At 37.3% G+C, this 17,752-nt stretch overlaps 1 protein-coding gene across 3 annotated transcripts in view; it reads right to left on the reverse strand.

Moving 5' to 3' along the window:
- The window catches only part of SPATA6 (spermatogenesis associated 6), a 191,621-nt gene that overhangs the window by 121,148 nt on the left and 52,721 nt on the right, over window positions 1–17,752 (reverse strand). For all 3 annotated transcript variants that reach the window (XM_009208244.3, XM_003891853.4, XM_009208234.3), the window contains exons 4-5: window positions 6,236–6,277; window positions 4,584–4,708 (exon numbers count right to left, since the gene is read on the reverse strand). In XM_009208244.3, the coding sequence (XP_009206508.1) occupies window positions 4,584–4,708; window positions 6,236–6,277 (167 nt within the window). The remainder of the gene's footprint in view (window positions 1–4,583; window positions 4,709–6,235; window positions 6,278–17,752) is intronic.

Genomic DNA, 17,752 nt, shown 5'->3' on the forward strand with positions numbered 1-17,752 from the left:
ATCCTTGCCATAGTAAAGGCTTCAGGAGGATAGCCTGGGACTTACAGATGATTATGCAGAATTACAAGAATTCCCAGAAGGAGTGCATTGTTTTCTGCCAGGGCAACAAACTACTGATTGAAGCATTTTTCCTATTCGTATTTAAATATAATGATAGATATGGCTAGACTTAGAACTGCCAATTTGGTGTTCAGTTTATATATGTTCTATGTATTTTTATTCTTTGATTCTTTCTAGGAATCTCACCTGCATATGCATAGGTAAGTGTCATGCAATGAACCCATAGGAGTCCTACCCTCTACTGATGACCTGTGTGTAGATTAGGAAATCATTCAAAATTGCAGCCAGGACTTCAGTCTCCCTTGGCTTTCACTTTTGGCTGGACTTTCACTGTCTCCCCTTGACAGGCAGTTTCACAGTCAGCCAAGAATAGGTGGAGAGTTTATCTCAGCCCTTTATTGTTACCTTACTCCCAGGACCTCCCTGTCAACTTTCTGGCAGGTAATCCTTGCCCCAGTTAGAGCTCTGCCTAGCAAAGCTGTGGGGTTCCTTCATCTGCTCCAACTGAATCCACGACAGTTAGCTGGCAAAGACATACTATTTGTGCCACTGCCCAAAAGTGATTCTGTTCCCCCTGGTAGCTAAGCTGCTGATTTTTGCACCTAGCTCCAGAATAGATAAACTCCAGTTCTCAATTACCAAACAGAATATAACAGCACCCCCGGCAAGAATGTTAGTACTCTCGCCAGTTTTTCCCAAAGCTTTAGCAGTTTTTCAAGCATGAAAACTTCTTCATTTGTCTTACTTTGTCAGTTTCCAGTATCCTGAATTTGTTGTTTGTGAAAATTTTGTCTAGTTTTATAAGAACTCTCAATCTCTTCAAACTGCCATTCCTAAAAGTCCTAATTTTTATATATTTTTGTTTTAATAATCCATCATCTTCCAAATAAATGCAAAAGTAACTCAAATTAAATGATGAAAAGTAAATCCCTGTTAATGCTCCATACTCTTCAGTTTATATTACCATATTGGTATACTACAGAATTTTCAATTACATTAAAGAGACCATAATTTTAAAATGTGATTATTTGTTCATCGTATGTTTCCACACAGATCTTGAAATACTCTTTGAAGACTTTCATAGTACAGAAGCTCGCTAATGGACATTGAAATATCCCCAAATAAAGTATAGTTTTATAGACTTGCTACTTAGTCAACTTTTATACTTTCATTAAGATGAAGCTGCTTTTTCTTGGAATAGGGCATATCATAAATCTACAGGAGACACTACTTAGTTCACTATATTTGTTCATATATCAACACTCTCCTTATTCAGACTACTCTAATATTTTACAAAATTAGTTTTAAAGGTCTATCCAAATAATTTCAAGCTGGACAATTTTTGCTTTTCCTCTTTTGAAATGGCATGGGCTTCTCTCAGTTTCTCTGCGTGGAAGACTTACTTTCAGCAATAAAATATTTTCAAATCATCCACAGAACTTGAAAGAAGTTATAGTAAAGGATAGAGAGTAAGCTGTCACTTGATGCAGCTTTTAATTTTAGGTATATGAATATCTACTTCCATTACATAAATGTTTTACAACTAATCTATCTAAATTCCTACTAACATATCAATTATTTCCATTTTTCACTATTATGAACAAACAGGTAAACATTCTTAAGAAGGCTCTTAGTATATCAGAGATAATACATCTTTAAGATAGATACTGTATTCGTTCATTTTTAACGGTACTGATAAAGATATACCTGAGAATGGGCAACTTACAAAAGAAAGAGGTTTACTGGACTTACACTTCCACATGGTGGAATGCAGGGAGGAGCAAGTCACACCTTATATGGATGGTGGCAGGCAAAGAGAGAGCTTGTGCAGAGAAATTCCCGTTTGTTAAACCATGAGATCTCACGAGACCCATTCACTATCATGAGAACAGCATGGGAAAGACCCATCCCCATGATTCAATCATCTCCCACTGGGTCCCTCCCATAACACGTGAGAATTATGGGAGCTGCAAGATAAGATCTGGGTAGGGACACAGAACCACACCACATCATTCAGTCCCTGGACCCTCCCGAATCTCGTATCTTCACATTTTGAAACCAATCATGCCTTCCCAACAGTCCCCCAAAGTCTTAACTCATTTCAGCATTAACTCAAAAGTCCACAGTCCAAAGTTTCATCGAGACAAGGCAAGTCCCTCCCACTTATGAGCCTGTAAAATCAAAAGCAAGTTAGTTACTTCCTAGATACAATGGGGGTATAGGCATTGATTAAATACAACAATTCTGAATGGGAGAAATTGATCAAAACAAAGGGGCTACAGACCCCATGCAAGTCCAAAATCCAGCAGGGCAATCAAATCTTAAAGCTCCAAAATGATCTCCTTTGACTCCATATCTCACATCCAGGTCACGCTGATACAAGAGGTGGGTTCCCATGGTTTTGGGCAGCTCCGCCCCATGGCTTTGCAGGGTACAGCCTCTCTACTGGCTGCCTTCACTGGTTGGCACTGAGTGTCTGCAGCTTTTCCAGGCACATGGTGCAAGCTGTCGGTACATCTACGATTCTGGGATCTGGGGGACGGTGGCCCTCTTCTCACAGCTCCTCTAGGCACTGCCCCAGGGACTCTGTGTGGAGGCTCTGACTCCACATTTCCCTTCCAGGCTGCCCTAGTAGAGGTTCTCCATGAGCACCTCGCCCCTGCAGCAAATTTCTGCCTGGGCATCCAGGCATTTCCACACATCTTCTGAAATCTAAGCGGAAGTTCCCAAACCTTAATTCTTGATTTCTGTGCACTCACAGGCTCAACACCACATGGAAACTGCCAAGGCTTGAGGCCTGCACCCTCTAAAGCCACAGTCCAAGCTCTATGTTAGCCCCTTTCAGCCATGGCTGGAATGGCTGAGACACAGGGCACCAAGTCCCTAGGCTGCACACAGCACAGGGACCCTGGGCCTGGCCCACAAACCAACTTTTTCCTCCTAGGTCTCAAGGCCTGTGATGGGAAGAGCTGCCACAAAGGTCTCTGACATGCCCTGGAGACATTTTCCCCATTGTCTTGGTGATTAACCTTCAGCTCCTTGTTACTTGTGCAAATTTCTTTGGCTGGCTTGAATTTCTACTCAGAAAATCGAATTTTCTTTTCTATCCCATTGTCAGGCTGCAAATTTTCCAAACATTTATGTTCCATTTCCCTTTTGAAACTGAATGCCTTTAACAGCACCCAAGTCACCTCTTGAATGCTTTGCTGCTTAGAAATTTCTTCCACCAGATACCCTAAATCATCTCTCTCAAGTTCAAAGTTCCACAGATCTCTACAGCAGGGGCAAAATGCTGCCGGTCTCTTTGCTGAAGCATAGGAAGAGTCACCCTTATTCCAGTTCCCAACAAATTTCTCATCTTCATCTGAGACAACCCCTGTCTAGACTTCATTGTCTATATCACTAATAGCATTTTGGTCAAAGCCATTCAGCAAGTCTCTAGGAAGTTCCAAACTTTCCCACATCTACCTGTCTTCTGAGCCCTCCAAACTGTTCCTCTATCTGCCCATTACCCAGTTCCAAATTCACTTCCACATTCTCAGGTATCTTATAGCAATGCCTCACTACCTCAGTACCAATCTACTCTATTAATCCATTGTCATATTGCTATCAAGAAATATCTGAGACTGGGTAATTTATAAGGAAAGAGGTTTAACTGACTCACAGTTTTGCATGACTGGGAAGGCCTCAGGAAACTTACAATCACGGTGGAAGGGGAAGAGGCACATCATCTTACATGGCAGCAGGCGAGAGAGAAAATGTATGTGCAGCAGGAAATGTCAAACACTTATAAAACCATCAGATTTCGTGAGAACTCACTTGCTATCATGAGAACAGCATGGGGGAAACCACCCCCATGATCCAATCACCTCTCACTAGGTCCCACCCTTGACACAAGAGAATTACAGGGATTAAAATTCAATATGAGATTTGGGTGGGGACACAGAGCCTAACCATATCGCATGGTATAGCAGCATATAAAAGATTCTAATTTTTTCACTTTTATCAGATTTATTAAATTTTCCCAATCTTATAGCTATATAAATGAAATCATATGGTTGTTTTAACTTGGATTTCTCTGAATACTAATGAGTTTGAGTATCTTTTCAAATGTTTGTTATCATTCCTTAGAGAAAAGAATAAAGAGAAGAAAGAGACAGAGAGACAGAGATGGGATGGGGATGGGGAGAGAAGGGGATGACAGAGATTTGAAGAATGTCAATTAAAATTTTAAAAATTTTGAATGGCACTTTTTTTATTAAATTATTTTCATTTAGATTTTAATATGTTTAAGTAACCAATTTACTGTATTAGTCCATTTTTACATTGCTATAAAGAAGTATCTTTATATGGTTAAGTAACATATTGAAATCTAAAACAATTAGGATTTAAACTATAAAACAAGAAGTAAACTAAATTACACTTTGAATTTGTTCTTCACATTTAAGATGGCAAGCGCTATGCGGTGGTTTCTGACAATGATTTTCCATCAAAAACTGATTCAGAAAATTGCAAGCACTTACTCGAAGGCCAGAAATCCTCCTCATGGTAACCTGGCGGTTTGAATCATGATGTCCAGACATTTGGTTTGGACCCGGAAACATGAAATCCCGTGTATTTTCGTCATATGTAGACAGTGTTTCACCCACTACAAGAAAGATATCCTATGATTCAAATTATAACAAAATATTCTATTTAGAAGCAAAATCATCAAGTATCATGTATCTATTGCCTGATGCCTTATTGAAATACCTGTTTTGGGTCATGTTTATTTTCTATGAAAGGAAAATTAAAATAAAGATATGTTAAAAATATTAACACATTTTCCTTTTTCAGAAACATACTACAAAAATATGAACTTGATCCAACATTTATATGTCAGTTACCATCTCCACATTGGTTTGTTTGTATTTATTTATTTATTTATTTTGAGATGGAGTTTCACTCTTTTTGCCCAGGCTGGAGTGCAATGGCGCCATCTCAGCTCACTGCAACCTCCACCCCACCCTGGGTTCAAGTGATTCTCCTGCCTCAGCCTCCCGAGTAGCTAGGACTACAGGCGCACGCCACCACGCCCAGCTATGTATTTTTAGTAGAGATGGGGTTTCAACATGTTGGCCAGGATGGTCTCAATCTCCTGACCTCGTGATCTGCCCACCTTGGTCCCATAAAGTGCTGGGATTACAAGCGTGAGCCACCGCACCCAGCCAGCACTCCATTTTTCACATTAAAAAAATTTGATTAATATAGATGTCATCTATAATCACGGAAATCAATATCAGAAATGAAACTATCCTCTATATTTTAACTCTGCCTTCTCCAGGGAACTGTAACATTTACTACATAAGTAAGGTTTTATTCTCTTCCCTTCCCTAATAATAGGCAGCACATGAAAACAATGATAATTAACTATTTTATCAATAAAAATATATAGTTTTAGAAAAATCACAAAAACTTAAAAGTCAATTTTTATGACTGTCACAAAATATTTTAGAATGATAAGTTATTTTCCATTTTCAATTACTACTATTCAATTTTAGAACAATGTATTAAAGTGACATTTATGACAATCTTTCTGTATATATTATTTTGGTCTACTGACATTTTACACGTAGTAGATCAACAATAGAAACTTTACACTGTTCTTAACTTGGGAAGAGCAGGAAAGATGAGATTTTTTTTTTTTTTTTTTTTTTTGAGACAGAGTCTCACTCTGTCACCCAGGCTGGAGTGCAATGGCATGATCCTGGCTCACTGCAACCTCTGCCTCCCAGGTTCAAGTGATTCTCCTGTCTCAGCCTCCCGAGTAGTTGGGATTACAGATGCCCACCACCACACCCAGATAATTTTTGTATTTTTAGTAGAGATGGGGGTTCACCACGTTGGTGAGGCTGGTCTCAAACTCCTGACCTCGGGTGATCCGCCTGCCTCAGCCTCCCAAAGTGCTGGGATTACAGGCATGAGCCACCATGCCTGGCCTGGAAAGATGAGATTTTAAAGTTAAAAAACATGTCACTGACATGAGTTCCCAAGTCAATTTACTGTATCAGTATATAATACACTATATTATATCCTTATCAAATAATAGAGTATAATCAATATGTAATACATTATATCATATATTACATCAATTTATGATATATTATATTATATATATTACATAAATATATATTACCTGGTGGAACTAGCTGTATCAACTCGAACACTGCTGTATCATCTAAAAGTTCAAAGAAAAATTTCCTTAAATAAATTAATAGCAAAAAATTACTTAATTTACCACGGGAGTGTCTAAAAGCCAAAGTAATCACTAGGTAGACGATATATATGCTTATATATTAGTATATAATGTACACTTCTTTCTTTTAGAGACAGTGTCTCGCTCTGTCGCCAGGCTGGAGTGCAGTGGCACAATCTTGGTTCACTGCAACCTCCACCTCCCGGACTCAAGCAATTCCCCTGCCTCAGCCTCCTGAGTAGCTAGGACTACAGACACACACCACCACACCCGGCTACCTTTCTTTTTTTTGTATTTTAGTAGAGACGGGGTTTCACCATGTTGGCCAGGATAGTCTCAATCTCCTAACCTTGTGATCCACCCACCTCAGCCTTTCAAAGTGCTGGGATTACAGGTGTGAGCCACCATGCCCAGCCTAATGTATACTTTTATAAATATAAATTATGTCTATTTCTTAAGTAGAGTGGTGAGTACAGTGAGGTACATTGACTCTTGAACAACTTGAGCGTTAGGGGCACCAACACATGTATCATCAAAAATCCATGTATAATTTTTTCCTTCCCAAAATCTTCATAGCCTACTGTTGACCAGAAGCGTAACTAGGAACATAGTTGATTAGCATATATTTTATGCTATATGTTATTATACACTGTATTCTTTCAATAAAGTAAGCTAGAGAAAAGAAAATGTTATTAAGAAAATCCTAAGGATGAGAAAACACATTTATGGTACCGTATTTATTGATACCATAAGTTTATATTGTCTGCTTACAAGATAAATTGTCTGTCTGAAATGGAATGCAATCACAGCTGCGGCCCTCTATGTATGGTACATATCAAGCCATTCAACTTTGTCTTGTAGTGTCATGACTTTCCTCCGCTTCCTGAGCGCACTTCCAGCATCACTAGTGAAACTCTGCATGGGCCGCCTGAACTCTAAGTAAAGGGTTGCTGAAGGCTCAGTAGGGACAAGTGTGAGAGATAAAACTCCTGAGACAGCCAATCATTGGGCTCTCAAGTTTTTGTTAAGTTTTACTTCCTGGAGTTCTACTAGGTCCTCACTATAAATACTGGAGAAAAATCCCCTCATATTTCCACCAGCAGGGAGAAGAGAAAAGAAACCATTTTGAAGTATATCAGAGCATTCCATTCTTAACAAGACCTGACCTCAGGATTCTTTTTCTACAGCCTAATCAACTGGGCTCATATCAGAGCCTAACCTATCTGAGAGAAAGTAAATACTCAAATACTCCAGCCAGCTCTGCGGTTCTACTTGTGGGAAGAAAACCCAAGTCCAGCTCCCTCTAGCTTTCCACGTGGGAGAAGGGAAATACCCAACTCCAACCACATCTAGCATTCCACACAGGGGAAGGGAAAAACTCACTGCCCCTCCTTCCAGCCATCCTGTCCAAACTAAGAGGGGAAAATCAGAAGCACCGGTGAAGGTCACAGTTTAGGGGCATAGGCTCACCAAAAGACTGTGACCTGATCATAAGACTGTAGAACACCTCCCTCTCCTCACACCTTACCGATACACTACTAAAAGCTCTTTACCACAGTTTCATTCACTCAGTATAGCTTTCAGCAAATAAGTACATACTAAGTACAAATACTTACATAAGGCATACTAAACAGCAAAAAAAAAAAAAAAAAAACAGTTTGAAGAGACTGAACAAGCATCAGACCCAGAGTCAGATATGGCAAGAATGTTGGAATTACTATATCATGAATTTTGAAAAACTATAACACACCATGGGATCTAACGGAAAAAGGAAACAACATGCAAGAACAGCTGGATAATATAAGCAGAAAGAGATAGACATTCTAAGAAAAAAACTGCCAACCTAAATAAACAGCAAGAGGCTCTTTAAAGAAAATAATATTTATTCAGGAATAGGGCATTGAAATGGGAATACAGGTGCCATAGTAAACTATATGTGCATCCAGGGAGGCAAAGGCAGACAAAGGGTTTTAAAGGGAATGTGAGAAAAATTACGTAATTGTTTTGAAATGATTAGTCTTGGCTACAAGTATCAATAACAAGGGTGATGACAGTCCAAGGTTGGACAGGAAGTTGCTGGGCAGATGTGCTCATGCAAGTATTTTTTGGGTTAGGTTGCGGTGGCCTTTGTGTAAGACTTAGATTTTTGTAGAGTCTTTTATGACAGTTTTGCCATCAGGCATACAAGTGTGACAATCCTCCCCTCATAGTCTTTCCCCATTCTATTTGTCAGGGGTTTTTTTGGTGTTTTTTGTTTTTGTTTTTGTTTTTAACACAGATGACTTGACTTTGATTCTGACAACTTTCACAAATAAAAAAGAAATACTATAGATTGAAAACACTGTAATGGAAATGAAGAATGCCTTTGATGAACTCACTATTAGATGGGATTGGCTGAAGAAAGAATCTTAAGACTTAAAGATATCACAACAAAAATTTCCAAAACTAAAAAGCAAACAGAAAAAAAAGACTGAAAAAAAAAAAACACAACAAAAATATCCAAGACCTCTGAGATTACAACAAAAGGTATAAATACACATGATGAGAATATCAGAAAGAGATGAACCGGGAAAAAAAAAAAAAAAAACACACACACACACACACACACACACACACACACAAAAGTGCCTGAAGCAAAAATGACAACAAATTTCCTTAAATTAGTGTCAGATGCCAAACCAAAATACAGGAAGGTCAGGGAACAGCAAGCAGAATAAATGCCCCCGCCAAAATATCCCTAGGCACATCATATTCAAACTTCAGAAAACCAAAGACAAAAGAAAACTCTTGCACCAGGCACGGTAGCTCATATCTGTAATCCCAGCACTTTGGGAGTCTGAGGAACGTGGATTGCTTGAGCTCAGGAGTTCAAAACCAGCATGGGCGACACAGCAAAACTCTGTCTCTACAGAAAATACAAAAATTAGCAGAGCATGGTGGCACGCACCTCTAGTCCCAGCTACTCAGGAGGCTGAGGTAGGAGGATCACTTGAGCCAGGGAGGTGGAGGTGGCAGTGAACCAAAATCATATCCCTGCACTCCAGCCTAGGTGAAGGAGTGAGACTCTATCTCAAAAAAAAAAAAAAAGAAAGAAAAGAAAAGAAAAAGAAAATTGAAAAGAAATAAAAAATCCTGAAAGAAGCCAAAGGGAAAAAATACTGAACCTATAGAAAAGCAAAGATAAGAAATACATCTGACTTGTCCTCAGAAACTTGTCCTGAGTAGAGTGAAATATCCATATATATGGATAAAAGGATATATGAGATTTGCTTCAAAATAATGATATATGAAAAAAATCAAATTCCTACAAAAAGAAAACATTTACATAACATATAGGAAAAAGTGAATACTCACATATGTATGTGTGCGTGTGTGTATATTTATGTATGTGTTTACATGTACACACATACAAATACACACAAATACATACATTTTATTTAAAACCTTACAACAAATAAAACAGTAAGCCAGATGACTGCACTGGTGAATTTATTTTCAAAATGCCAATGATGTGCATACTCTTAGGAAACAGTAAAAGAAAGAATCCTTCTCAACTTATTTATAAGCCCTGCAAAATCTTGATACTAAAACCCGACAAGGACCTTACAAGAAAAGAAAAAGGACAGGCAATCAATTTCATGAACAGAGATGCAAAAATCCTAAACAAAACATTATCAACTCAAATCCACTAATATACAAATATGGTTTAATATTCAAAAATAATGCAGCATAATTCACCACATGAACAGAATAAAAGAGAAAAAAAAAAAGGTGTTTCATAAAATTTAACCACCATTTATGCTTTTAAAAATCTCAGCAAACCAAGACTAGAAGGGACCTTTTTTAATGATAAAGGCTTTCTACCAAAAACCTACAGCAAACATTATACCAAGTGGTGAAAGCTGAAACTTTCCCTCTGAGATCAAGAATAAGACATACACTTCATTCATGGCTGTCATTTACTTCAACATTTTACTGGAGTTCTGAGCCACTGGAATAAAGCAATAAATAAATTAAAAGGTTTAACAATAAGAAAAGAGAAACTAGAAGTACCCTATGACCCAGCCATCCCATTACTGGGTATATACCCAAAGGATTATAAATCATGCTACTATAAAGACACATGCACACATATGTTTATTGCAGCACTATTCACAATAGCAAAGACTTGGAATCAACCCAAATGTCCATCAGTGACAGACTGGATTAAGAAAATGTGGCACATATACACCATGGAATACTATGCAGCCATAAAAAAGGATGAGTTTGTGTCCTTTGTAGGGACATGGATGCAGCTGGAAACCATCATTCTCAGCAAACTATTGCAAGAACAGAAAACCAAACACCGCATGTTCTCACTCATAGGTGGGAACTGAACAATGAGATCACTTGGACTCGGGAAGGGGAACATCATACACTGGAGCCTATCATGGGGAGGGGGGAGGGGGGAGGGATTGCACTGGGAGTTATACCTGATGTAAATGACGAGTTGATGGGTGCTGACGAGTTGATGGGTGCAGCACGCCAACATGGCACAAGTATACATATGTAACAAACCTGCACGTTATGCACATGTACCCTAGAACTTAAAGTATAATAATTAAAAAAAAAAAGAAAAGAGAAACTATGATGTTCGTTATTTAAAGACAACGCAAACACAAAATGTCCAAAGTAATTTAAAGACACATTTCTTTTAAATTAATGTATATAGCAAAGTTGCTAAAACAAAGATAATATGCCAAAGTCAAATGTATTTTTATGTAACAGCAGCAATTAGAAACGTTATAATCTGTCTTTTAAATGTGAAATACCTAGAACAATACTGAATGAAAGATGCTTAGACTGCTACACAGAAAAGTATCTACATTATCATGTATAATTAAAGAAGTTGAAAATTAACAGAAAAAAATATATATTTCAGAGATATCAACCAATCACAATGTATGGAACTTAGATATCTGAGTCTCAATTCAAACACAAGACTATTTTAACAATTATAAAACAGGGAGGCCGGATGAGGTGGCTCACACCTATAATCCCAGCACTTTGGGAGGCTGAGGTGGGCAGATCACAAGATCAGGAGTTCGAGACCAGCCTGGCCAATACGGTGAAACTCCGTCTCTACTAAAAATACAAAAAAAAAAAAAAAAAAAAAAAAAAGCCAGGCTTGGTGGTGCATGCCTGTAATCCCAGCTACTTGGGAGGCTGAAGCAGGAGAATTGCTTGAACCTGGGAGGTGGAGGTTGCAGTGACCTGAGATCTCACCATTGCACTCCAGCCCGGGCAACAGACAGACTGAGACTCCATCTCAAAAACAAAAAACAAAACAAAAACCAGAGAAATGTAAACTGGGTGGATATTTGATAAGAAATTGCTCATTTTTAGATGTGATATAGCACTGTTCCTATAGTTTAGATGTCCATATCCACAGATAAAAGGATATGATGTCTGAAGTTTGCTTCAAAATAATCTGAAAATAGGCGATGAAGTAAGGAGATACAGATAAAACAACATTAGCCATGTGTTGATAATTATGGAACTAAGTTTTGAGTACATGGGGGGTTTCATTATTCTCTTTTGTCTACTTTTGTGTATTTATGAGTATTTTTCTAATACAAAGGTTTTTAAAATGTTTTCAACTGGACAAAGTTGTATGTGTGTGTGTGTGCTCTAAACATACCACCATGAAAGTTCTCAATACACTGTTTTGTTGTTGTTGTTGTTTTAAAGTTCTTTGCTGATTTTTCCATAAGATTTACTAAAATGTTCAAATTCCTCACTCAAAATATTAATCACATAAATGTTTAAATTTTTCAGAATATCTTCATATTTCCTACCTTTCATACATTGAACAATACTAATTTTATCATTAAAATTTTTTTAAAAGGTTTTACAAAGAGAGAAGTAGAAGCAATAGACTCTTACCATGAAATCAATCATCTCCTTTTAATCTCATGCCACATGGTTTTGTCAACTGTTTATCCTTTCTCACTGCAATCTCGTAAACTCATGGCCACTACCACTTTTTCATTGAAGATCTAACTGGCTAATCTTCCTCTCAAACTTAAGACTTGTCATAATTTTGAGCAACATCAACATCCATGTGAATGATTCATACAATAGTTCTCTGACCTCCTCAAAGCCAGGACACCTATGGAAGGATTCTGATTATATAGTTACATACCTGATTCTTCTTTTACTGCAACTGATGTTCTTTTAAACAAAGGGTCTGTATTTTATGCATTTCTTAATCCTCTATATTCTCTTATAGTAATTGTGTCTGTACAGGTAATTTAAAAATATTTAAACTAATCTTAGTTATTATCATAGGTCACTGGATAAGCAACTTTTGCTTAAAAAGAGTTTTCTATCACCCCTCAAATAACACAATATATCCTATGAATACATCATGCTTCTTCTAATCTCATTATCAATAAATGGAAGAACAAAAAAGGGAAAATGCTGAAGTGGTACTAATATGATTTTGGCTTCTATGAAACTTGACTGACCTTACAATAATTATAATGATTAAGCACAAAGCAAAATCCTGTCTTCTAGAAAATATCTGAGCATACGATAAAATTTCATCAGAAATCAAATGAATTTCTGGGCATGGGAGCTCACTCCTATAATCCCAGCACTTTGGGAGGCCAAGCCGGGAGGGTCGCTTGAGCCCAGGAGTTCAAGACCAGCCTGGGCAACATGGCAAGAACCCATCCCTACAAATATATATATATATAAAAACTTAGCTGCCTGGTGGCATGTGCCTGTCGTCCCAGATACTTGGGAGGCTGAGGTAGATCACTTGAGCCTGGGAGGCAGAGGTCACAGTGAGCTGAGACTGCCACTGCACTCCAGCCTGGGCAACAAAACAAGACCTGGAAAAAAGCAAGAAAGCAAGAGAGCAAGGGAGGGAGGAGGGAGGGAGGGAGGGAGGGACGGAGGGAGGGAGGGAAGGAGGAAGGAAAGGAAGGAAGGAAAGAAGGAAGGAAGGAAAGAAGGAAGGAAGGAAGGAAGGAAGGGAGGGAGGGAGGGAGGGAGGAGGGGAGTGGGGGAGGGGAAGGGAAGGGGAGGGAGGAAGGAAGGAAAAGGACAGAGAAGGAAGGGAAGGGGAAGGGAAGGAGAAAGAGAAAACGGAAGGGGAAGGGAAGAATAAATCAAATGAGTTAAACATAATCTTAGGATAAGCTCAGTTTCTTAATTTTCCACATATACTAACACTATATTTTTCCTGAGGTCAATTACTCTGCAACCTCAACTATTTGAAAAACATGATTACAAACTAGAAAATATTTTAAAAACAAAAAACTTACAAGTAATCAAAACAGTAGTGTTTACTACCATTTAAACAGTATCTTCTGTGTGTCAAGACTAAGCTTCTATTAGCTTCAAACAAATCCTTAAAACAACCCTAACAAGGTAACTACTACCTCTATTTTATAGATAAAAAACAGAGACTAAAGACTAATGTTATCAAAGATAACAGTTCCTGAGCTCAGGTATTACTGTATTCAAACCTGTTTTCTTTTCACTAACAACTCTACTGGAACTAGAAAATAGTGATTTACAAAATATACGTGGTATATGAATGAGGAGTAGAATAAAGAAATAAGACAGTTGCTAGAGAGAGACAAGGATGAAGACAGGAAATATTTCTTTTTAGGGTGGAAATGTACAACATGTTTATATAGGGTAAGAAAGCAGCGACAAGGAAGACACTAAGGAAATGGCGATTACAGGATACATCTAATGAACAAGCTCCTAGAGATGGCATGAGGAGATAAAGAAGGCACGTAAACAGAGTAACTTTGAACAGAATAGAAAAACTTCATCCGGTAAGACTGGGCGAAGATAAGTACGGGTAAGAGTGTAGGTTACTTTTAGGACAGAGTGCAATAAACTTAGGCACATCACTACTATTACCTCAATTTTTGTCAGTGAAATGGGAAGTAATCATCTCTTCATCTTAAGAATACTAGAGTTTAAAACAAGGGGACACCTGATAAGAAAAATGAATATGTTTAGAATATCAATGATAGAAATTAAACAGCAAGTTTTCCAAGAAGAAAGGAGTCCAAGGTAGTACTGAGAAGCAATTTATGATGGTACCGATTTGAAGGTCATGAGAATCTATCAATGTGATACTATGAAACATATATTTGGTCTTCATCCCCCTCCAAAATACTGTCTTTTTGTATGCCAATGTTGACTGACAGCTTCAGGATGGGGCTGGTCACTGGAAAGACAAGAGCATGATTAGAGTTGGGACTTGCAGCACCCCCCACAAACTCTAGGAGGGGAGAGGGGTGGAGGGTCAAGTTGATCACCAATGGCCAATAGTTTAAACAATCATGCCTATGTAATGATGCCTCTATAAAAACCCAAGAAGACAGTTTCTGAATAGCTAACATGTGGATGTTCCTGGAGGGTGGCTCACCCAGGGAGGGATGGACGCTCCGCACCCCTTCTACTAAACCTCATGCTATATATCTCTTCATCCATATTCTTTGTAATAGCCTTTATAATAAACTGGTAAACATAGGTTTAAGTAGTCCTCTGAGCTTCGTAAGCTGCTCTAGCAAATTAGTCAAAGAGGGGGTCGTGGAAACCCCAAGCTTCAAGCCAGTCAGGAGGAAGTTCCAGCCTGGACTTGGGCCTGGTGTCTGTAGGGGCTGCAGGATATGAGGGACTAAACCCCTCAATCTGTGGGATCTGACACTATCTCCAAGTAGAAAGGTTCAAAATTAAATTGGAGGACACCCAGTTGGTATCTGCTGAAGAAGTTTATTGCTTGCTTGGTAGTGGGGAGAACCCCTACCACTTTGGTCACAGAAGTCTTCTGTGTTAATGATTGTTGTGGTAAAAGAGAATAGAGAAAAACATGGCTTGATTTTTTCCTAAATAATAAGCAACAACAAACTAATCTAGTATAAGAGCCAGAGAGGCAAGTTGCAGCACTGACCCAGTAATAGACACTTATTAAGAATCTACTACATGTTAGCTTTGATGTGACATTTGATATAATGAAATAAATAAGGTAAAATAAGATAAAGAAAGTTTCACAGCAGAATACTATTTAGCCACAAAAAAGAATGAAATCTTATCATTTGCAGTAACATGCATAAACCTAGAGGACATTATGTTAAGCAAAATAAGCACAACACAGAAAGAAAAAAATGATGCAGTATCTCAGTCATAGGTGAAATCTTAAAAAACACTATGATATAATAGAAGTAGAGAGCAGAATAGTAATAACCAGAGGTTGGGTAGGTTAAGATGGAGAGGGGATGAGGAAAGATTGATGGATGAGTACAAAGTTACAGTTAGATAGGATGAACTAATGCTGATGATCTATTGCACAGTAGGGTGACTATAGTTATCAACAATGTATGGTATATTTCAAAATAGCTAGAAGAGAGGACTCTGAATAGTCTTAGCAAAAAGAAACAATAAATATTTGAGGTGCTAGATATGCTAATTACCCTAATTTGATCATTACACAATGTATAAATGTATTAAAATTTCATATGATGCCCTATATATATGCACAATTATTATGTCAATTAAAAATAAAATAAAACTTGAAAAACAAGAAAGTTTCAATGTAACCAACACAAAAAGAACAAACCATTTTAAGCAGCCATGTTATATTTGATCTCTATCCTATATGCTCAGGGAAAAAGTCAATAAATTCCAAGAACCAGTAGTATTATAAGCCACATGTTATGGTTATATTACAAACTAATAATATTAAGATCATTAAGCCAATCATAAATAAATATTTGAAATACCCTGAAAAGACTTAAGACACAATATGAAAGTACAGTAGAATGACTGAATATAAGATAAACATATTTTTGTCACTTTACTATATATCAACTCCACCTTCCCTTAAAAAAAGAAAAGAGAAAAAAGAAAACAAATTGGGTGAAGGTTCTTATTCTCAAAAGCAGAAAGAAACATATAATAGTTAAAAATATAGTCAGAAATGTACAGCAAATATACACATACACATACACACAGTCCCCAAAACATTAGTAGTAACAGGCTGGAAGAAAACAAGTTTAAATAAATCAATATATATCACATATCTGGACGGGAAGAATGGAAATATAAAAATGGCAATTCTCCCAAAATAAAATTAAAGCTTAAAGAGATTTATCTTAGACCTTCAAAAATGATTCAAAGTTCATCTAGAAAAATAAATATGCAGGAATATGAATGTGTGTATCAAATGGAAAGAATATACATCATAGAAAGCTGTAATGGTTAACTATGCATTATCAGTCCAATAATAGAGATTTGGAATAATGAAACAGGCAGAATGGGGGGAAAGGAGGATGGGAGAGTATAGAGAAAAAGAATGAGAGCAGAAAATATATTAACGAGAAACAGATTTCTGCTTCTATAATGACAATTTACACAAAGAAGACCAATCATTCTAAAAGGATTAAGAAAATCCGGATTATTTTTAAAAATCTGTCTGTATTCACAGAGAAGCTAATAAAGCAGTGACGAACGACAAAGCCAAGATCTGGGAGAAGGCAAAGCCAGGGAGATGAACCAGACATTGGAGCTGTTTTCTCCCTAAGAGAATCTGCTAATTCTGGAAAAAAGAAATTGAAAGACTGGAAAAGCTGAGCTGAGATTTTTATAGTCTCACAGACTAGAAGCAGAATACGAGTGCAGGGTCTACCAAGAAGAGGAAGTCTTTATAAAGTCTCTTCAATTTGGATAGGGCCCCTAAAAGACAGGATCATAGGAATAAGGACTAACTCAAAGGAACCTGGTCTTTACAAGGACTGAAATCCATCTTCAAATCATCTCAATGCCTGACATTGGATTGATATCATCAAGGACTGCTAGTATTACTAGCAACCTACTATAAACAAATAAAAAGCAAACATAAAGCCTATCTGGAGAAAGAGAACAAGACACTATGCCTTCAACTATTTTTACAATTTTTCACATACAATGTCATATATTCAAAATTAACCATGAATGGAACAGTTAATTTTTGGAAAGTATTCAGCAGTGTCAACTAAAAATAGGCATACATCTACCCTATGATTCAGAAATTTCACCTGTAAGAATATACCAAAAGAACTAAGTATATCTCTTTACCAAAAGATATTTATAAGAATGCTCATAGTACTTTTATTCATAATAATCCAAAACTTAAAACAATTGTCATCAATAGAAAAATGAATGACAGTATATTCATATAACGTAATACTAAACAGCAAAAGAAGAATGAACTACTGAGACATAACAACATAGATAATTCTAACAGACACTAGGTTTAGTTAAAAAATTAAAATAACATATTCAAATAAATACATATTACATGATTTCATTTATATGAAGTCCAAGAATAAAATTAATCAATGCTGATAAAAACTCAGAAAAGTCGGCCGGGTATGGTGGCTCACACCTGTAATCCCAGCACTTTGGGAG

This window comes from Papio anubis, chromosome 1 (genome assembly GCF_008728515.1).
Source record: "Papio anubis isolate 15944 chromosome 1, Panubis1.0, whole genome shotgun sequence".
Classification (NCBI taxonomy): domain Eukaryota; kingdom Metazoa; phylum Chordata; class Mammalia; order Primates; family Cercopithecidae; genus Papio; species Papio anubis.